Here is a 23,601-nt window from a genome sequence, read left to right on the forward strand (position 1 = left end):
CAAACTTACTCTCTTTGATTAACGGGAAGACCCGGCATCAGGATCTCAACTTCTTTAGCTGCACTTCCTTGACTTTTCATGTAATAGATCAAGTCTGACTGCCTACTTATCTGGGATCATTCGATAAGGCTCTAAGAAATCTATATTACTATCAAACATGAAAGATTTATGTCAAAAAACTCAGACAATACCAAATTATAAAACATGAGATCAAATAAAAAGAGTTTTCCTGACAAAAAACTAACTCACTTTAATGAAAAGATTAAACTGAGCAGAGACTCACCCCCAGAGGGTCCTTTTCGTCCGCATCCAAAGTAAGGTACATGACAGCACAATACTCTTGGAAGGCTGCTAGGTCATCCTCGTTTTCAATATTTGCAGTGAGCAAATCGATTATTTTGCTTTTGATCTTCGGTTTCGCCGGGGTGGCAACGATTTTCTCTATTGTCAAAACTGCCTGAAGAACAGAGGAAAGACTTTTTGCAACAAAGTTGACGTACATACATCAACAACAGCAATCAATTTAAAATTGCTAAAAGCGCATTGTACAAAAAATAAAACAAAATTCTTAACTGTTCTAATTCATTTTATTTCACGATTCAATTACTTCATACTTCGATGTGATAACATTGCCTTGCTTTCCGCATTTTTGCTGCTGGACTTTTCAGTGGCTCAGAAAAGATATGAACGTTCTTTAGGTGCATCACAAGATATAAACAAATTTGTAAAATGACTTCGGTTTCCAAAACAAAATCTGTTCATTTAAGAGATAAAAATACAGTTCTCCTAAAAAGTAGGGGATAAAAAAACCATTCCGTTTAGTGAAAAAACAGTATGCACCTATGGTCAGCCCTATAAAAATCTGATTTTAAAAGATATTAGACCGGAAAGTGTCTTAGTTTGGCGTAGATACAAATTAATTGGATTCCTTGACCCTTATTGTGTGGATCTTAATTTGAAACTGTTCTACACAAAGGCCGAATTTAGGTTTTTAATCCCTTTATGTTTCAATACAAAACAAAATATGACTGTGTTACTGGATTTTTATTTTGATATTTTCTAAGTTCCTTGGTAGGGCGTTTCTATGGGCCTTTTCTAACTGTATGTTATTATAGACTGTATGTTATATCAAAAATTATAAGTTTGCTACAAGAGGATGAAGACTATAAAAAAATTGATAAAAATTGTCAATATCGGGTGGTTAGCGACCTCAAGTGCAAACCCTTTGCTTTTTGTCTTGTCAATCGAAGTTTACGGGGTACCAAAGTTGGGTTACACAAAAAATTTGAATTGACTTATTAATCTAGCCTAAAGAAAGCTTTGTTCGCTTCACTGGACAATCATCACTAGAAGAGCTCTCGCGTGGGGCTTATTGAGTGCTGCAGTAACCAAAATAATGCTTTATTGCAACACTGAATCGGCTTTTCGCATTTTCGCTTTTACCTCGTTAGGCCATCGCATTTTCGACAACACATAGTTTATATTTCTCTGGTTGACTTCCATGCCATTCACTGCAAGCAGTGTATCACCTAGGACGAAAAAAATGTTTATCAATGAAGAGGTAGAAACAATAAGATCATGAAGTTGGGTATAAGCCTATCACGACACAACGCTAAATGTCATTAGAATGGACAAAATCAATGCTAAAGCCATAAAATGAACTGAGTTATTGATGCTTTTTCAAGACACAAATTTACAAATGAGTCCAGGATTAAAATCTTTTCGTCAAAGTTCAATATCATTTCTTTATAGAAAAGTGTTAGGAAATGAGCGAATCGGGTATTTAGGGGGGGGGGGGTGTGGGTACTCAATTGTGCCAAAGATTTTTCTAGTTCTGAATATATTTTGGATTTTAACTTTTAAGTCGAAGGACTTTTCAGTTGGCGAAAACATTAATAAAAAATTTCCAGAAACAATGAAACAACCAACCATGTCAAACAAAATGAAATTATTATTTGAAAATACCGAGGCTACAATTACAAACCGATATCGATGTCTTGATTGGCATCTGCTGGACTGGACTGACTGATCCCTTGAATCGCAATCGCGTTTAGTCTGCGGGGAAACGCGGTATCATGATTTCCATTTGCGTCTGGCAACGGAAGCACTGGATCTAGATCAAGGCCAGATATAATGCCAATCAGATCTTCCAAAAGGCTGCTATTCGAGTCAGGCGTTTGAGCAATTCCCTTCTCCACCTTGATAACGGTCGTTTTCCGCTCAGTTTCGTAGTCGAACAACTGCTCTCTGTTTTCAAAAGGACTATTTTCATTGTCTCCATACCCCATGGCGTCCTTACCCTTGCCATAACGACTTTCATCTTCTTTCTCTTTTTTAGCAAAGGTCGTGCTTCGCTTCAAGGCTCCTTTTATTCGCCCGAATCCTCGCAAAAACGCCCTAGGTTCGTCTTTTTTGCCAGGATGTGCGCTGGCTTTCGAAGTAGAGTCTTTGCCCTCCTTCTCTGCGTGCTGGTGTTGTTGCGGCTCGTAATACGGCTCTAGGTAGAACAGACTGCCGTCAGCTTGGATGTAAGGTGACCAGCGAGCATCTCGGATCGATCCGTCTTCACTGCAAACAAAATATACGTTTTAAATATTCGCTGCAAATCGATGGTGAATTTAAGGCTAAACCCAACCTGGCAAATTGTGACTTTGTAAAGGTTTTAACGTGTAAAGGTTTTGAATTTGCCTTTCGCGTCATCTTCTAGAGCGAAGTTATGCTAACAAAATTACCATCAAGCTTTAGGTCTTTTCCTACATGTCTACGCTCAAAGAACCTGGTACCTTTGAACATGTAAAACGGTTTATCTTTTTCACCCACTTACATCGATCAGCAGAAATAAGGAAAATCCCATAATTACAGGACTTCAAAAGTACTGCAATTAAAAATGACTAAGATTAAGAAGTGTGAAACCACATTTGACGTGGGGCAAGTCAACCCATGAAAACCTCGTAAACCTTTGTTGGAAATCATTTTGCTTTACCTGAAAATCCTTAGAAATCCTTATGTTTTGAAAGAGTTAATTGCCCCTGGTCTTCTGTTTCTTACGATGGCAATCTTGCGTGACGATCAACCTTCAACCCCCCGTTCTGGCAGACCTCAGATTACCTCAGGGAGTTGTAATATGAGCAGCAACGTTGTAGACCAGTGTTAAAGAAGCTGCTTATTTGCTGTGAATACTAGCCCATTGAAAGCGTATTAATAAAGCTAACAGTTCAAGAGCCCGTTCACAAAGGCCTTTCTTAGAGAGCCCATTGAGAACTACCTAGGACCATTTTGCCCCTATAGCGTTCTCCTTGATTTCTGTTTTAAAAGCTTTTTGTAAAACTAAACAACACCACAGGACTCAAATTTTTATTCCTTCGTATACCAAGACGCTTCATTGGATTAATTTGCAGGTAATGATGCTGCATGATGTGTACAATCCTTATTTATGCTGATGAAAATTGTGACACCCACTGACATTAAAACAAATGGTTCTAGTGCATAACATGATTCCATACCTGAAACACATTGTGGCTTACTCTCATATTAAGAATGGAGCATAAGAATAAGAGAGGCAGGGCTGGCAAAACCTTTCTGAAGTACTCATTCAAAAGACTGCAAAACTTCACATCAGAGACAGATTTAACTATTATTGAAAAGCACATCTTGATTCTTTGAATACAAAGCAATGGAACACCAATTTCAGCAATTTGTTCATTTATCCATAACAAGCAATAAATCAGTGTAATTTTTGTCTCTATACAGCTATTACAAGAAGAAGCAAACGTTAAGCTGGGTCTGATGCCATTAAATCAACTTACAACCAAATAATAAACCTTGCTTTAATGTCTTGATACAAGTTGTCAAAAAGTGATAAATCACGTAAGTAGCCTGTGTTACTGTAAATCCAAATAGCAACATTGTGAATGAATCAAGATCATTAAGTTTTATTAAATTAACTGATTCGCTCATCATATTGTCAAAAAGTGACTTCATATTGGCATATTGAATATGATTTGCTATCATAAGTGCTAAAGAGTGGCTGTGTTAAATATTATCAATGGGAAACATAATAATGGTTATAAAACCGGGCACTGTAAAATTCCTAACGCAACTAACAATCCTTTGAGAAGCATGTGAAGGAGAAGTCAGAGAAGAGAGGACAAATTTGGAATAACAAATAACAGATTTATCTGACTACATGTTGGATTCCAAAAATCTAAAGCTTCATCGATACTTGACTCAAATGAATAACCAAACAAGAAAATTATAAGAACAGAAAAATAAGAAAAGCTTGCTCAGACAACAAATGTTTGCAAATAAAAGGCTTTTGCTTTTTGTAGTTAGCAATGAACACCAAGGTGCATCTTTATTACCAAACATTTGCTACCAATGTTTTCCAAAAAAGGGCAACAGGTAAAGGGCCTCAGAAATGTTGAATTTTTTAAGAAATAAGGAAGATAGAATTAGTTTCAGGGAAAAGAATTCCCCTTCTTCTGTGAGAAACTCAATTTCTAGTGGGAAATGGCAACTACATCAACTTCCTGTCAAAGAATTGAATTTTTATATGACACATATCTCAGAGAAGGACTGAAAACCACAAACAGGACATAATCTTGTTTCCAAATAATAGATGACATCTAAAAGATTAAATTATACAAAACACTAATTCAGAATCTAAATCTGTGAAAAGCTCCTTCAATGCTCCATTGCATTTAGGAGTTACCACTGCTCCCTAGCACTAGCAGAAATTGAGATGGGTGTCTCAGATTGGCAACAAGAGTGAAACACAAATGTAAGAAGAAGCACTATATAGCATTTGAATAACCCTAATTTTATCACTTTGGGTAAGCAAAGTGGAGTAAGGATTGCTATATCAATGTCTCTATAAATTGAGGTGTGTGCTTTGCATGGGATCAAGTGGCTATATCCTTGAAGTTTGAAATTTGAAATCTGCTGTATTGACAATATGATGTGATATTGTGTTTATTTCTTATGTGCTTTGGTATAGTGAATAGTCGATATAAATTCTTAAAGATAAATAGCATTTAAGAAGACCAGCTCTTAACATTAGGTGTATGGATGGCCCAGTGGTTAGGGCTGCAGATTATCGATCCAAGGTTTTAGGGTTTCAGTCCCTGCCATTACCATACTTTTTCGCTGAAGGGAATCACTAGCTCTTTATAACACAATCACAAGAATCATGAGGTGTGGTCACATCAAGAGGAAGAAAAGGACACTTTTGATTATCACAGCTTCACAGTGTCTTTAGCTAGGTAGCAACATAAAAAAACTCAAGAGCTTCTTGCTAATCTACCCAAAAAGCTTGGCTTCAATTTAATTCTTAAGTCTCTGCAAATAAACACTGCTGGACACTTAAAGATTACCAGCCTCACATTACTTAGACAGCGGTTTTTGAAAAGAGTTTGCAACTCTGTCATTATAATTATAAATGTTCAGAATTTGATCATGTATTTAGTTAGTTGCATAGATGTAGTACTCGAAAAAGATTTCTAGCAACTTTGCAGATTTCTGGCTGGATTTTTTTCTGTTTCTGGAAACAGACCTAGAATAAATTTTCTAGCTGCTGTGGATCATTCGAATGGAATTACAGGCCAGAAAAATCCATTGAACGAAACAAACTGCATCATATTTTCTTTACCAAGAAATTTTGTCAGCAACATTTTCGATTGAGCAGTGATCGTAGCAAATAGCGAAAACGAGATGGATTGATCTTTGTTCCCATGATCCTGACCCCTGCCTGTCAGCAAATATTCTATTAATTCTCTGTGTCCATGGACTGGTGAAACAAGCTTAGGCCTTATCCTCCTATCGCCATTACAAAACCAATCCAAAAGTAGCGAGCGGTTAATTCAAGAGTGAATTATTACATGCAAATGATGAGATATACTTATGGTCTGATTTATAGTGCACTTACTCCCAGTATTCACTTTCGTAAGACGAGCAGGTTGAGCAAAAGCTGGATCGGTTGCTCGGATGTCTTGCTCCACCGCCTGCAACACCAGGAGGATATGCGTATTTCCCATCAAAATCTTGCCACTCGTTTACATCTTCCTGTAAATTATCTTGCACGCGGATCATAATTTCTGTTTTGTGACAATCCGTTTTAATAACCGCGCGATGGGACTGCAGAGAGAGCGAGTTCTTCAAGGCGGTGTAGTCCGGCGAATCTCACAGGCAGCCATTATGATATATGAGGTTCATAATGACCTGATCAGCATAAAACAACCAAAACAGCTTGAATCAAAGTATCACCTTCGTAGATTCGAGTCAGGGGGGAAACAGTGCACCATCGATCAGATTTACCTCTACAATAACGTTTCTTTATAAGAACACAATTTTTAAGACCATAGAAGCTCGATTTGTCACAAAAATAAAACAACGTAGAAACATTCCCAGCCTCAATTAGAAAGTTAAAAAAGAACAATGGCTTTTAAAAATTTTCTCTCGGGTTTATAACATCAGGAGGAGACGCATATTTCCCATCGAAATCTTGCCACTCATGTAGATCTTTCTGTAAATCATCTTGCACGCGGATCATAATTCCTGTTTTGTGATATTCAGTTTTATAAACCGTGCTACTTAAAAATGTCACGGAAAATCGTCATTTTTGTGGTTTCGGGAGCATGTAGTTGTAGCAAAATTAATGTTGGGATAAGGGACGCGAACAACACTCATACCTCAAATTATTCGGAAAAATTGAACATCAGCCTCATCTAAACCCAAAAAATGGCAAGATAAGATGAATTTTTGTCAAGGGGTATTCGCATACCTTTGATTTCCTTGACAAAATCCCCAGACACAGACAAGTGTTCTTTCTATACAGGCCGTGTCCCTGCCCCTTCCAAAAGGTAATCTCAAAAAAAGCTTAAAGGAGAACTGACACGCAAAAAAAAGTTTGGCTAAAACGGTAGTTTGTGACAAGCAAATTCCGGGATCGAAAAAATTTTTTAGATCACAGTTACCGTTTTTGAAATACAGGCGTTTTAAGTTGAGAAACGACAAATATTCCGACAACTTGAGACTCGAGGCGAAAATCGTCACGAGTGGGCGATCATCTTTGACGTCACAAGTGACATGTTCTCAGCACGTATTGTGTTTCTTTATAGAAACCTTTAAGAAAATGCTGCGGACAAATGTATATTTTGTGCATCTGAAAGGAGCTAATTTTGCATTTTTGACACATAATTGACTTTTTCAATGGTTTGGGACTCTGAATCGGGGTTTTATTACACTGATTTCGAAACAAATGGAGAGTTTCAGCCGTCTGAGTTTTTGCTACCAACCAGCGCTGCCGCTTGGGAAGACAGTCGTCCCATGGCTCAACAGTGACGATGTTATGAACAAAGAACAGACTGGATGTACAAACTGATATGGAATTTCTATTAAAAACAATGCTATTGCTACAATCTAAATGAGATCAGGTATCCTAAAACTAGAATTTCATTTCAGATTGAGGCGTCTTTGTCTAGACTGCTTTGTATATGGCCTAATTCGCTTAAATGCCTATGATGCCCTAAACGGAACTGCAAGTTATTCATTGTTAATGTAACTTTCTATGATTGTTTTTCAATGTTTCAAACGCGTTAACTCTATAGTGATATTAAATAGTGAAGGCGGGTTAAAAGTCCACTTGTGCGGATTATATGCCATTTTCACCGGGCGTGAAGGGTTTCGGGAACTGATAAGTTACCTGGCAGTCGAAAAATCTGGATTTACGAAATAGGCTCTTAGCTCTCAGTCAAAGAACTTGATTTCTTAGTCGAAGAAAATGCTGTTTAGCTGTCATAGGAATATCAACTGACGCATTATCTTCTTTTGCAATCAATTTTGACTTGGGTGGGGGATGGTCTTTTCGAAGACTAGGTTATTCCCTAGTATCTCAACCTCTGTTAAAATACAATAATCAAGCTCCGTGAAATTATTATTTAGTCACACTCGTAGCTCCCAACAACCAAGGCTTTTTCTTGAATTCATATTTCTGCACCCAAAGCAGGTTGCAGGATCACTTTTACCGCTGTCTCCACTAGATTTCGTTTGTCTTTTGGCTATTGCTTCAAACCACACCCCCCACCCCCATGTTGCGATTTTATTTGTAATTGTAAAATTAAAAACTTTTCAGTTTTCAAACAAAGTCGACTCCTTTTTTCATAAGCTTAGAGGTTCTTTCAATGTTTCAAAGCATGCTGGTTCGAAGATATCATGGCACAAAAATAAATTCTATGTGGATATAAGCGTCTTAGCAGACATGTAGCTAGGATTTTCTAGCTTCGATATACTTATAAATGAAATGCCTGACAATTTTTTGTCTTTTCACCGCGGATTATTTTCAATAAAACACGAAACTTCATTTGTACTTTCACCGTTGCGGTGAAAGCCTTTACAACGGCATCGTTAACATGTCACTTGTGACGTCAACCGAGAATTTTAACAACTCCTGGCGATAATCTTGTTTCCGCTTCGGGAAATTCCCGAGTCCTGGCTGTGACGTATTCGACGGATAAAAGTGCAAATATCAGAAAAACAGCGAATCTTAGAAGAAAACTTTTTCCAGATTTGAAGTCAGCGAAAAATTTTGCATCGAATAAGCCAAAGTTATTTTTGCGTGTCAGTTCTCCTTTAAAGCATGTCTCGGCCAAATTTTGGTTTATGATCATGTGTGATTAATAGTGTTGTAATCATTTCATTTGAACTATGCTACATATTCACTTTGTGCTCAGTTTTTAAGTATCTTATTTTTTATTGAAAGTCTCCCTTCTAAAGCGGCAAATGACATGGATAATTCAATAAAAACTCCATTGGCGAAATATGCCAGACGTTCAGATTTATTTGGCTGTACCCAAAGATGAAAGAAGATGAGCTTTAGCTTTGACAACCATTTCTTAAATAGATCTTATAGACTGATCAATAGAAATTCTTTGTTAATTTACTGGAAAATTTTTGAAACCTTTTGGGTTAATACTGTTTCTGCTTCTACCTTATTTCATTTCTAGGCTTTTGTATTATTGCTACTATTATTGACAGGCTGTGATAATGGAGAATGTGATAATGGCTGAATTATTATTTATAAACTTTATTAAGCGAGTCATCCTTGACGGGCACCTAAAAGCCATGGGCCCCCGGGTCAGTGACTTCCCTGACCCCCTTTCTCCTCAGCACTGGATATGGTAAAGTTGATTTTGAATGAGAAAGCAAATGGTCCTAGATTCGAATGCCATTGCATATGTCAAATAATTCTACCTTCTGTTGGTTTTAATTTTCACGTTTGATCACTATGACATCGAAACATTTACCGTTAGGTTATTTCCCTGGATACCAGAGCGTCAATGAAAAATATCGTTGAACAGTTGTCTGACGTAGGAGGAGAGGGGCGGTTAGCGATTATTCTCATTCTTCATTCCTCCCCTCTAGTCAATCTTTTATTTGAAACGGGAAAGGCGAATTAATTAAGTTTTCTGGAGGCCGAAACCTCATCTTCATTACAACGTGGCAGCAAGGTTTGAAATACGATTTGAGCGCGATTTGGAAATAAAGACTGTATAAAGACGTTTCGTTTAACCGAATTTAGCAAATTGTGTGGAATGTTCACCTCATGCTTCCAAACTATCTGTTTAATTGCGGGTTTGCCCTTGAGGTGCAACAAACCTATGAGGTGCGCAAGATCTCTGATGGCCACAACGAGAATAAAAGGCCAACGGTTTTCGCTGGAGCTGATCAGGTTAAGGGTGAATCCTTTGTTGCCAAGCCCTTCAGACTCCTAGCAAGAGTGTGGCACCTCAAGCTCTGTATTTCGGGCTATTGCTCTTTTGAGTGCTAATTTTTAATTTCATGTTAGCTTCCAGTAAATGCGATTTCGTCAAAATTCAATGACATACAAGATGTTAAGTGTAACTAAAGGTGCTAAACTTAGCTCCTTTCTGCTTCTATCTCACATGCATCATAGGCAATGCCTTGCAATAAAGCCCATATAATGACAATGGAATACTTCTGTAGGGAACTTGCCAAAGTTTTGTAAAACATCAATTTTCTATTCGATCATGTTAGTGCTCATGCGATTCAACATTTCATATCAAGATAAACAAGCAAACAAATGTGTTTTCCATGCAGCTGATGTTGAGTGTAGAGATGAAGTTTGGCATCCTTGTAAGGCCATAGTTCTATACCTATGTCTAGAGATTCTCCAGAACAACAAAAAATGTCTCCCCTATATTGTCTCGCAGGCAAAATGAATAAAGTACATTTCATTTATTAAGTTCGATATACTTTTTGGCCTGCTAAATACTAAAACATGGCTTTCGAAAAGCTGTCCATGAAATCGACTTTAAACACCGCGCTGCCAATAGTAACATTTGAATATTTAATTTTTAGAAAGGCCTGGGACAGCCCAATTATGTTTGATGTTTACCAAGAAGCCATAGTAATTCACTGGAAAAAAGCAAGCAAACTACATATCTACAGTACATGACAATCCTTCAAATATAGTTTCCATCGGTATCAACTAAAACTTTCTGACTTTTGAGAGTATAAAACTCTGGAACCCATGCCCAGAGTATTTGTGAGATCAATACCAAGAAAGTATTAATTAATGAAATAAGATGTAATGAAATGAACGAAGCTTTTTTAAAATATTGAGAATATTCATATACCCCCCTTAAAATCTGATGACTAAATATTTAAATCTACTATATATAAATATATATAATTACTCTAATGTTTTTCATTATACTTCCAGATAAATGTATGTGATTAAAAGTAACGTTTTTTCATATTACTTATCAAATTATCAGCATAGATTTTTTTCGCTTTGATTTTTTATGTTAAAAACGTCAAGCCAAGTATCTTAATGTGTAAATTAAAAATACCCCATCTGGTTGCATGGCTCAACTTCGCTTGAATTGTTCCCTGCACCCATCAGCTTGCAGTTTTTACAATTGTTTCTTAATTTCTTTGTTTTGTTTAGAAATAATATCAGTACATTGTAGTTCACTGTTTCATGCACAGTGAGTTTCAGTGGTGACTTTTTTATCGATTGTTATATATTTAAAGATTGATTGCTATATTTTTGCACCTATGCTTGTGCTTGATTTGATGATTAGGTGCACTCTATCATTTTAAAGAATACTGCAAACTTGGTCCAGCCTTGCTATTCTTAAGAAATTTTCGTTTTGAGTCTGAATATATTTTTAAAGTATTCTTATCTCTCCAAATTTGATATATTTTCAGGGGAACATCGCCCGCTCTCGAATAAAACCCGCGCTTTTGAAAAAAGAACATATGTTAGTTGTGCGATTCCCAAACATCGCAAAACAGGCAACTGCTGGAAAATGAGACATAAATATGAGAGCTGAGGCTCAGCGATATTCTTATAATATTCTTAAAAAATTGGATGATCAAGAGCCTGAATAACCATGTTTTTATAAAAATGAATGCAGTGCGATAAAGATGTATTGAATGTCTGTTTATTAGCACGTACAGTAAGTAATTATAACATCACTCTTTAGCTCAGAAACGAATACTTTTTTTCTGGTGCCATCTGCCGCATGCACCCTTGTCATCAAAACAAGAAAATACTCGAAAACATTGTAAACTGTCTTTAAAAAAGGAGTTTCTCTTGTCCTTGTTAATATACAGTTTGTATCGCAGATTTGAGATTAAGGCTACTTATTAAGGGGTAATTACCCCCCCCCCCTCCATTTCTGAAAATATGGTCTACATATTTTCTTCTAAAAATGGATTAAAAAACGCTGTGGAGGAGCAGATCAAATATCCTAAGGAAAGTTAACTTGGTACATATTACTGAAACGAGGCAAACGGGGCGTGGTCCCACTGGCCGCGCCCGTTACCCTCCCACTCTGTAATAGCTGGCGCCGCCACTGCTTAAAACCTACATCTTCTCAGTAGTAGGATATGGAAGCGAGGCATGGACATACAGCAAAGCAAAAAAAAAACGTCATGCTTTTAAAATGTGGTGCTACAGGAGAATTCTGAAAATAAGCTGGACTGAAAAAGTAACCAACAAAAGGTGTTAGAAGCAATTGGACATTAGAGAGTTTTAGTCAACGAAATGATAAGAAGAAAAATGAGATTTGCTGGCCACATTATGAGGGGATCATCCGGGTTCTTGGCAAGGCTTGTTTTGGAAGGTATGATTGACGGAAAAAGAGACAGGGGAAGACAAAGAAGAAATATGGGGAGACGATGTCAAGGAATGGATCGGGTGTGAGAGCATTGGGAGAGCTTAACGATATTCTGAGGATAAGGATAGTTGGAGGGTCATGGTAGCCATTCTTCTGATAGAAGATGCAACCTGGCGATGATGATGATCATCATCATCACAGATTTCAAAGCACCAAGCTTTCAAAGTTTGCGATTAATACAACCTAGTTCAGCTGCAGCATTATCAACTGGATTGTGCAACTGAGAAGTGCTCATTGGCGGATCTACAGGGGGGGCCGGGGGGGCCATGGCCCCCCCCAAACGATTCGACAACGAGAAACTTTGAATGAAAAGACAGTAAATACATTAACTAAACATGTAAATTGATAAGGTAAAAGTTTTTGCATAACAAGAAACTAGTTGTTTATATAACTAACAAACCAAAATTACTTATTACATTACATGAGAACACTAACTGCGAGCATAGAAACATGAGAGCTTTGATTGAGTAATTTTGTGGAAATCAGTGATCCCAACTGATGTCAATATATTCAGAAAAGAATTTGAAAAGGAAGTAGCTATATCGTAGCAAAAACGTTATCGGAGATTTTGCCTTTGAAACGAAAAGCTACATGCGAGCTCATTTTGCGCGAGAAGTGGTGTGTTTCAATGTTGAGTATTGCGATATAATAGCAACGTCATTTTGTCCATCTTTTAACTACTTACAGCTTTAATGGGATTCGTCTTGATTTTAATGCTGCGAATGAGTCAATGAGTTTATCGCTCGTTGGTGTTCTGTCACGGTGAACTTGCAGAAGAAGTAGGGATTCTAATCTCTCCTCAGACATTGTTGACCGAATTGCTGTCAGGGTACTATTCAGTTTAGAAAATAGTCGTTCGGGTTCTGCTGTTGTCACCGGTAGCACAGTGAGAATGTTGAGTAATGTATGCAAATTAGGAAATACATCACCTTGGCAGTCGCCTAAAGCGCCGATAGCGGTATTTGCTACTGTACTTGTTCCACGTGACAGCCATTGCTGCTTCCAAATTTCATACTCTCCTTCAACAATGGACAAGGGGTCTAAAAAGACTCCGTATTTTAGTGCTGCAGGCAAAATATCTTGCCAAGTTGATTCTTTGACGAAACAAGGCAGAATTCTTGTAAGCGTCGCAATCTTCTGCTGATGGGGACCAAATCTTGCTTTCATATCTCCAGCCACTTCATCAAGAAGAGGTAAAAACACATTGATACGATAATAATCAATGGCTTTTTGATTGGCTTCACCTGCATTTGATCTGAACCTGGATTGACTGACTGCTCGAGGAATTGCGTGCATCTCTTCTCTGGTCACTCCAATATTTTCGCCAAGAAGCATTGCCTCTTCAAACATCGAAGCAAACTCATTTTCTTCACCTTTACGCCACGTGTAAAGCTTTGACTGTGTCGCAGAAATCGTCGACATTGCTTTCACAAGATCGCTACCAATTTGTTGCAAAGAACGGGACACTGGGCGAAGTACAGCAGACACTTTCTCGGCCAATACTAGCGCTACAAGGAACTGAGGGTCTTGCAAACTTTTTAACAATCTCCTGGCATCTTTTCTTGTATCTAATGAGTCCCAAGCGAGCATTTCCTCCAAGCACACAACGATGTAAGGCAAAAGCTGTCGTGCAACCAAAACTGATTCGTGTCTTTCGACAAATCTTGTTTCACAGAGGGTCACCAACTGCCGTCGCTGAAGCTCTTCAATTGATTCTCGTGCTATGACTGCTTGCAAATAGCTGTTTCTTTTCGCATGCTTGAAGAAATTGTTGATATCTTTGATGTCATCCATGCAATGTCTGATTGCTGGTATCTTTGCGGCTCGAGAACAACTTAGATTTAGCGCGTGCATGCAGCAGTGGAAGTAGTCAGCGAGTGGCGCAGCAGATTTGATAAAGGAGCAAACACCAACTCGCTCACTGGACATCGATGCAGCACCATCATATCCTTGACCAACGAGGTACTGCAAATCCAACCCAAGCTCACTTATATGGCGGAGTAGAGTCTCCCCTATTGCCTTGCCACATAGCTTAATTTCATTGTGCTCTGTTTCATCTGATTGGTCACTGCTTTTTATGTCTGCAATCAGGTCTAAAATTGCGACCGGTTCTTCTTTGATAATTTTTGGCACATTTTTTGTGTCAACGTAACGAATTGCAATGACCAACTGTTCTCGTTTCGCACAATCTTGGGTTTCGTCGGCCATTATTGTCCAGAATTTTGCATTTTTTACATCTCTTACTATGTCCTCTTTGACAATATTTCCTGCACAGGCAATTAGCTCGTTTTGTATCGTTTTGCTTACCAAAGAAGCATTGCGTTTGCAAGATTTCAAGTGATCTTTCAAGTTTGTATCTCCTCCCCGTACTCTCAATCGCAGCAATGCCCTGAAGTTTCCATCATTGTGCTTGGGTTCCATCCCAGTTGAATCTACTGGTCCATCATCACGATGGCCTCTAAGCGCAATATTTTGCCTGGCGCATGTTAGAAGGGTGTCGATGATGGGAACCAGCGCAGTCCTGTTTCTTTCAATCTCTTTCTGCCTTTCAATGTTCATTATTGATCGAACGTCCTTCTCACTCCCAGGTGTTGCACGGCTCAAGAACTCCGTGTACTTTATGGCACATGTCTTATGAAAAGATGTTTCTTGGTGACTTGTGAGGGCTCCATTTTTCCCTGTCAAGTCTGAAAAGTTTACAAGAGGCTTGTTAACAAGTTTGCCCATTGACTGGCCTGCTCCACCTCCGTATTGTGCACCTCTTCCACCTCCACTCTCGCACGTCTTGAATAAAACGCAATAAACACACCAAGCACCGCAACATTTTGGCTCTCTGCTGACAGCTAGCCAGGGGAAGGTTTTCAAGTGATTTTCACCCAGAAAACGCTTCGTTGTCGAGGACATACCAACCATGAGCTGATTCTTTGGTTTTTTCTTTTCAGAAAATGGATATTCATCCCTTCTCTGCGGCACCCACCTCTTCGATAAATATGCTTCCCTTTCGTTATCTGTCAGCTGTTCTCCTCGTTTTGTTTTCATTATAGCTCTACCAATGTCATATCTATCAGATATTGCAACATTTACTTGTGTCGCCATACAACAGAGGTCTGGGTGTGTTTCCTCTTCAGGACAATCCTGGACTACCGCAACTTGGCTTTGTGTGTCGAATTCTTCACCAGTAGATTTTGATTCAAATTCTTGGCAAGTGGTAGTTTCACATGTTTTAGAGATTTCAGGGTTATCTCCAACTGAACTGGTGCGGCTACTTTTTGAGAAGAATGATTCAAGAGTTCTTGATTTCTTTGGCGGACCAGACATTTTAATCAAACCTCCAGTCGGCTTTATTCTCTCGCTTTCAGTGAGGCAATAAGTTGCAAGTGGATGTGTAACACAAGAATTATGATAAGCCTAAAACAATAGTTCAATGCAAAATTAGATGTGACCGGATCTCGCGGCTCATATGGACTATGGTTTAACACAAATCATGACTGCGATCATGAATGAATGACGTCTGCAAACGTTAATGGTTGAGAAAGTTATGGCTAAAATGGGTTACAGTTCAAACATTGTTCATCGTGTTATTGCGATTGTGATACCCAAAAAGCGTCACTATTTCCAACAAAAGCAAAACAGTACCTATAACTACTCAGCTTTGCCTGTTATGCTGCGATGAATTTTTGGTGACTACCCATTTTGAAAATTTACCATTCAAATTATACGCACCAAATACGTGGGGACTTTTGCTCATTTTCTAAATCTTTTTTTCATCTTAAGGGTACGTGTCTTATGCCGGCTTCTTGAACACAGGAATTATAATGTCATTCACGAACTCTGATGCGTCATAGTTCCCCTCCCAAGTCAAGCGCGAAAGCTGCTGACCAAATATTCAATATGAATATTTGTAAAGGCTGAAATACACGATCAGTTTTTTATGTCAGTTTTCCCCAAAGTTATTTCTATATCCGTTTTTCATCAGTTTAACTAAAGAAGCGCGTGTTTACACGATTAGCCAAAGTTCATCAATTTTTCATCATGTATTTTAGCCTTTACTTCGCTTGGAAGTTTCTCGCAGCAATGAAGTTTCTTAATTTTCAGTGTTCTGAGAGTGTACCTTCTTATGAAATTTTTTGATAGAAAGGGGCGTTTCCCGCGTTCGGTGAGACTTTGAAGGGCGTGTCTGTGAAATTTTCGCAGGCCTCCTCTTCTTTCATAAATGGCCCTCCCCAAACGCAGACGCTGGATCCGCCCCTGGAAGTGCTTCACCAGACTTGTTTGCGTGCTCTCTTTGTGTTGTGTTTCCTAGCTTTGCGTCACAGTTTGCGTGTTGCAGATGGCCGGGGATTCTGTGGGGAAAGCTCGTTAGAATACGCATGCGTTACGCCCCCTCGACGTTGATTGGCTTGATCAAATCATTAAGCCTTTGTCTCAAACAATAGGAGTGAGGCCTCGTCTCCCCCAATAACACAGTTCTTTCATTTTTGGCACGACTCACACGCTTATTGCTTGACCAACGTCAATATGTTGTTTATGATAAACAGATTGTAATTCCCGTACGATTTGCAAAACTTAGGTATATTCTAAAATGCTATCGTTTTGTGAAGCACGAATTATCATTATGAAGCCAAAGTTCGGCTTTGTTATGGTATGGTAGTAGTTGATACACTTTTTTTTACAAAAACAGTTTTATAAGAACACGCGCCTCAAGATGGTTCAAACGTTAAGAACAAATTAAGAACAAGCTTATAGGCTGAGCTACTTTAGAATGTAATTTTGGATACTTTTTCGTCTCAAAAAGATGAGTTTTTTGCCATCCAGGGGTGCTTTTAGGTTTTCAAACTTGTCGACAAATAAAATAAAGGATGTCTCACTCGCATTCTTGACAAACGAGGCCTGAACGCCTCCCTCCGATGAGCGCAATAGCTAGCAATTGCACAGTTACATCCTCTTAATGTAAGAACAAATAAAGAACAATCAGCTTCAGAATTTTGAAAAAAATTAAGAACAGTCAGCCTGAACTTAGATTTACTGGTTCTTATAAAAACAGAGTGTAGATAGAAAGATTTTATGTGACAAGCAGACCCTCTGGATGAGTTTTGAACAGTGATTGAAAATGCAAGACGCAGGGTCAAGAGAGTTTCTCGTGTCAATACAATGACGAAGTCAATAGCGTAAATTCGCCGTTGAATGCGTCAAATAAAGGGACAGATAATTATTTTTGGACTTCCAATTGCAAAGAATGTGCTCAAAACCAATTCTCAATCAACGAAAGCTTTAAATGATTAAAAGAAAACTGTGTGACGGCTTAGACACTCACGTAAAGGATGTTTTGCAGAAGATGGCAATCAATTGAACTTAACCATATGACCCGTAATCTGCTCCGAAAACCAGATTTCAACTCTCAGTTTTAGTTATCTTTCCATCCTTAATGAAATCAAATAACTTCAATAATTTAGTGCTAGTAATTTGACCTTCTGCGCTTCAAAAGAACCATTCTTAAGTCAAATACAAAAAATCAGGCTTGTAGGCTGATCAAAGTCCCGACAGGCCTTGGTGTGTGTATGTCCTTTGTTGGATAAAATAATTAAATATAGGTGAATTTAAATATATGTTAGATTTCGGAGAGGGTTTTCAAAAAACATTCAAGGCTCGATAGTGTATGAAATAAATATTAAGATGTTATAATTAAAGGACATTGGATATAGAAAGCTTAAGAAAAAAATTCCTTTGACTTTCGACAAAGTGCAAAATTTTCAAAGTTTCCCGAAAACTTCGATTGCCCCCTGCCTCTTCAGCCTTTCTACCCTTATATGATATGAAATTTGTCTAGCTAACTGACTGAAATTTACAGGGACAGGTAGATTCTTATTTCCATGGTGAAGTATGGATCTTAGGTAAAAGAATTTCAAATTCAATTCGTGTTAGCTATCAGGATGTCTGTTTATCTTTCTAACTAGAAAAGCAAATGCGAGAATCAAGCAGGCCTTAGGTACTGTGCTCAGTTCAGTTCAGTTCAGTTCAGTTTTATTTTAAAACTACAAAGTGCTACAAAGCATAGCTTATTATTTCATCAAGCACTTGTCATCAATCAAAAACATGGCAAGACAGAGCCCATGTAATTTGGTATTCGAAAAAGTCTTCTGTTCCTTTAAAAGACGGATTCATGATTGAATGCAATTATCTATGTAAAGTATAAAACAAGATACAAACTTTAAATGCCAATCGTTGTCAAATAAAACTCAAGAAAAGCTAGGGTTGCTTTCGTCACTAATACCGATTCTTTCTCAACGATCCCTCGTCAAAGTCAATAAAGGGGGATTTACAACCTGTTCTTCTGTATAGCTGAACAACCAATCGCACCTGACCAACACACAGCCCTCGAACTATCATCTTTAGATAACAAATTGCAAAAATAACAACAACATCTATAAAGAGACATAATTGTCTTGTTATTTAAGAAAGCACTGAAAAACTATGAAAAAACTTTGGTTTTTGCTTTTAGAGTTTCTAACGTTTTTGCTGCAAATTCTGAACAAAAACTTGCAGCTTGCAAATTCTGGCTTTCACTCAATGTATGTAAACGCTTAAATTGCCTTGCCAATAGAATATCGTCAAATTAACAGTCTATCAGCCTTTAGAATATTTGTAAAAGAATGTTTCAAAATGTAATGATTTCATTTTTTGCTACAATTTACTATCTCAAAAATAGATTTACTTTACCACTTTAAAAATATTGCAACTTGGCCTTTTTTCTTGTTAACTTGTATTTAATTACTATTTTACTTTTACTGGACACATTAAATTACAATTTACGCTAGATACATTTGAATATTAATCCAGCCCCTCCCCCCCCCAATATGACATTTCTTGCTAATAATGACCTTCCAAACGTTTTCAGATGTCATATTACGTTGAGGGAAGAAAATTTCGCAGGAAGAAAGCTTCTTGAATTGAGAAAAGCGCCTAATTTTTGGAATCGACTTTCGCGAAAGAAGCAAAATAGGATCTTTCACAAAAAAAACTTTCGCGTTTAATGAAAACCATGAACTTTGCTTGAAAAAAATTTAAATTCAACTTTCTATTTTTACTTCACATGATACCAACAAAACAACGAAAACAATATTAAAATCATTTTAAAACTATAATTCATCATCAAAGTTTCCAAGAGGATCAGCAGCAAAATTTTCTGGATATCTCGCAAAAGTAAACTTTCGCAAATTTAGTATTTCAAGAGGTTTCACGTGTCAAACATTCGCAATTTTAGACGCTAAAGAACGCAAAAATGTCTTCTCTCGAAAGTTTCTTCCGGTGAAAGTTTCTTTCCGCGAACGTTTCTTCCCTTAAAGTAGCAAGCAACAGACAAAGGCCTTCCCCACCTTCCCCGCCTTCCCCGCCTTCCCCGCCTTCCCCGCCTTCCCCGCCTTCCCCGCCTTCCCCGCCTTCCCCACCTTCCCCCCTTCCCCGCCTTCCCCGCCTTCCCCCCTTCCCCGCCTTCCCCCCTTCCCCGCCTTCCCCGCCTTCCCCCCTTCCCCCTTCCCCGCCTTCCTTTTAAGTTCTTCTTTTCTCTGAAACCCTCTGAAAAGTGCATGTTAAAAATTTATATTGAAGTTTGTCTGTTCGATAATTATTAAATGAACAACGTGTTTAGAATTATAAAATTAAGTACAGACTAAAATTCGATATCATTTCAAGTTCTCTCAATGATATTTTAGTGTGAATAAGTTTGTAGATTACTAAATTTTAAATTTTGGCCAAGATACTAACCTAGACAAATAAAAAGGTGACATATACAAGAACAGAACTAGCAGGTTGAATTCTTGATTTTTTTCTAGATTATTGTTTTAAACTGTTATTAGAGATTCTTGGGGTTACAAAAAGAATTATTGTTTTGCAGTAAAGTTTAACTAAGAAGATTTAAATAGAATAGAACACAGCACCCATCAATAATTTATTTGGACTGGCTTTGCTTTCTGTCTTTTAGGCTTTGCTTTCATCAGTGGGTATGGCTCAAAAAAAGTTTATCTGCCACACCCTGAGCCGTGCACTTTTGGTTTGCTAGCCACCCTGCAATTTTCTTGCCAGACTGCCTCTGGTTATGAGACTAATTGTAGTTTTTTTCTACCTTTTGACATGGCTGATTAACTGAGCAAATTTTTTTCAAATTGCCATAAAAGGTCAAGAAACTCGGGTCATGTACAAAGATTTTGCCAAGCTTCGTATAAAATCACGTGTCAGGCACGAAGGCAGCACTGAAAGGTTGGGCGAGCGACAGGTGCGTGTCTCACTCTTATTGGGTGTGGTCATAACAAAAATAATCAATATGCTGCTGTGGGCGTTTTCATTTCATTATTCAGCATTCGAAAAATTCAATTTTCAAGGTATTTGTAGTGTCATACTTTGAGAAATCCGCTGCAACAGAAATGTTAATACATTACAGTTGTCAGAAAAAGGTTATAATTACATTACGGGTGAGAAAATAAATTTTCTCTTCTGCCCGACAGAAATTTTTTATTTGCCGACGGACTAAGGAGTACACCGCCCCCATACTCTTCTTTTCGCAACGTCCCTGTGTGAGGAAACTAGCTGAGAAACTTTGTACCAAATTGCAATAGAAAGTTTAAAAACTCAAGTATAAGGATTTTGCCAAGTTTCTTTTAGAAACATAAGTTTGATCTTTTATATATCCCCCCTCCCCTTGTGGTCTTTCTGACAATAGGCAAATAAAGAGTCAATCCTCGTATTAGCAGGTTTTGAGTTATTTAGATGAGAGATTTTATTCCGCTGCATTGGTACCATCAAAATTAGTTGTATTTGCCAACCGAACAAGACTTTAAAACTTCAGCATACAGATTAACAGTCTGAAACAGGAGCTGACAACCACATGTACACGATTTGAAACTTCAGGTGAAGAAGGCTTGTCGAGAAAGTGTTGAAAGACCATTATCTTGCTACAGTGGACCTTTAAGAATGTAATTAAGAGACAACTCTTGTCAGCTTTTGTTTCTAAGTAGCGCATCTTTATCTGTTTTGTTCCCTTCTGGCTTTTTTGAGTCTGTAGGGCTGATTAGAGTCCTACCACAATAACGTTTTTAACATTCTTCCAATCACTGTATTTTCTGATTGCCTAATTATGGCATTTGAACTGTCAAATATTCAACGAGTAAAAGAAATCGCAAAAGTATCTTAAACTGATGGATGCACTATCAACACTATTAGTATTTCAATCAACTCTTCTGTGCATTATTTTGGTCAATTTTAGATTTGCAAGAATGCCCCTACCGAACCATTAAATTAAAAACATTTTGTTTTAAAAAGTTTTGAAACTAAGCTTTGGATCAGTGGCGGCGCCAACCATTAGGTTTGGGTAAGAGGAGGGGGACAAAATAAAATCAAGCTATGGCCTCTTAACCAATTTTACCAACAGGGAACACACTCATGACAAACGTTTGGTATCAATGACATAGCATCATCCCACTCATAAGAATGCATTGCCAGAAATTACTCTTCCCCCAATTTTTTTCTCATCGAATTTCGACCAAAAACGAAATCAATACACCAATTCAACTTAAAGCCTCATTTTGAAAAAGTCAAATTGTTTCGTACAAAATATTTGGCATCAGATTCGGGTTTAGTGCAAGAAGTGTAGTCTAATTGGAAGATTTCAAGAATTTTAGTCTACTTGGAAAACCATGGTGATAAATCCAAAACTGTGCTTTAAAAAGTCGTACAATAAAGTCTGGGAAAATTCCCCAAACGAGGCCGTTAGTTGAATTGGTGTATTCTGCCAAGACCTGGGTGTCCCCCCTTACAACTCCCCCCCCCCCCAACCACCATTGGTGGGAATTAGAATCCGATTTCTCAATTTATGTTTATTTTGACAATAAATTTTTCTTAAACTTTTTTTTAAGTGCGAAGTATTAAAGAGCCCTTTTTAGCAATACAAATTTTAATTCAATGCTTAGAACAGAATTCAGACGACATTACGAACACTGCCAGAGGTTGGTTTCAAATAAATGGTAGACATTGTCAGAAACACAACCTTAAATTATCTCTTCGGCCCTGAGAGGCATTCATTAGTTTTAAAAATATATATCTTGGTTTCCATTTTTATTGGTCATCATGTAACATAGCAGCAAATTAAATATGTCACGGTGACCTCTTTTTATCTAGTGGCTACTGCTATCTGGCCATTGAATCTTACCCACCAAGAGGTCTTTTTTTCTCTGTTATCTGTCGCCTTGTTGGGACAGCTTTTGACTGTTTGCAAAAAGACTTGTTGAAATAAAGTAGCAAAAGTGATATTCGCAAATAAATGTGAGTCTGGACAATGAAAACCTTTTTTGAAAGATTTATAAATTCAGTGGTGAGAAAGGGGAACCGTGGATAACTGAAACCTCTTCATAAATCATTTGATATGGTCTAGAACAGAACTGAAACTCTACTCGGTAACAGTCATTCTAACATGGAGTCAACGTAATCAACATTTCCTTTAATAGACCATATCAAATCAAAATCATTTGTTTCATAATAAATATATGATATTAATGAATTTCATGGTAATAGTTTACCATTTCCCTCTGGTTCTCCCTCATTTGCAACAGATAACTCCTGACCTGCCACAACTTGGCTCTCGATGGCGAGATTTGTTTCTTTTAAGCGAAATCTCTTGACAAACATAGTAATTTGTTCATAATTTGACTTAACAAACATAGTCATTCTTAACTAACAAAAAGTAGTAAATTGCTTTTGAGTCTGCATTGTTTTAACTTGTGGAGGAGTGAAAACATATAATATACGCTAATTAATAACTAAAGGCTATAAGTTTCGTTCCTTTCCTATATCAAAGTAGAATGTAGAGGTCCTCAAATATATAATGTATGCTAATGATAAATTCAAGGTTATTTGTTGCATTCAATTCCTAGCAGACTGCAGAGAGTCCCACTTGTCCAATGTATGCGAATCAATAACATGAAGTCAACTGAATGGGTTTAATTATAATTATTACTAATTATCGTGACTATGAAATCAGGGCCGTAGCGAGAAGAAAGTTGTTGCAGTTGGGTAACAATAGGGGTTTAGCGGCAAATCCTTAAAAATCATTTTAGACCATCCGCTCTGGATGCTCTTACGCACTTTTTATTTAGAATATTTCGAAATATACACCCTGATTTAGAGATCAACGGGGGGCTTTAGAAATCAACGGGGGAGGGGGCAATATATCAAAAATTTTAGAGATCAAGGGCTGTGGTTTTGTAAACTCGTGCCTTGTAAATCTATGCAGGAAGTATAGGCTCAGACGAACCACGAACTTTAACAGGCTCCGTATTCCACTTCTCACGTTTTGTTTTGAAACGAGGTTGGTAGAAGTTGTTATGAATTTCAAGACTTCAGAAATTTTACG

At 37.7% G+C, this 23,601-nt stretch overlaps 1 protein-coding gene across 1 annotated transcript in view; it reads right to left on the minus strand.

The window, feature by feature from the left end:
• LOC135686321 (uncharacterized) overlaps positions 1 to 23,601 on the minus strand; it is a 49,827-nt gene that overhangs the window by 25,219 nt on the left and 1,007 nt on the right. The window contains exons 2-4 of the mRNA XM_089108910.1: positions 1,985 to 2,568; positions 1,444 to 1,529; positions 284 to 457 (exon numbers count right to left, since the gene is read on the minus strand). Of these exons, the coding sequence (XP_088965036.1) occupies positions 284 to 457; positions 1,444 to 1,529; positions 1,985 to 2,568 (844 nt within the window). The remainder of the gene's footprint in view (positions 1 to 283; positions 458 to 1,443; positions 1,530 to 1,984; positions 2,569 to 23,601) is intronic.

Source organism: Rhopilema esculentum, chromosome 6, assembly GCF_057945365.1.
Source record: "Rhopilema esculentum isolate cy_ngs chromosome 6, ASM5794536v1, whole genome shotgun sequence".
NCBI classification, from domain to species: Eukaryota; Metazoa; Cnidaria; class Scyphozoa; order Rhizostomeae; family Rhizostomatidae; genus Rhopilema; species Rhopilema esculentum.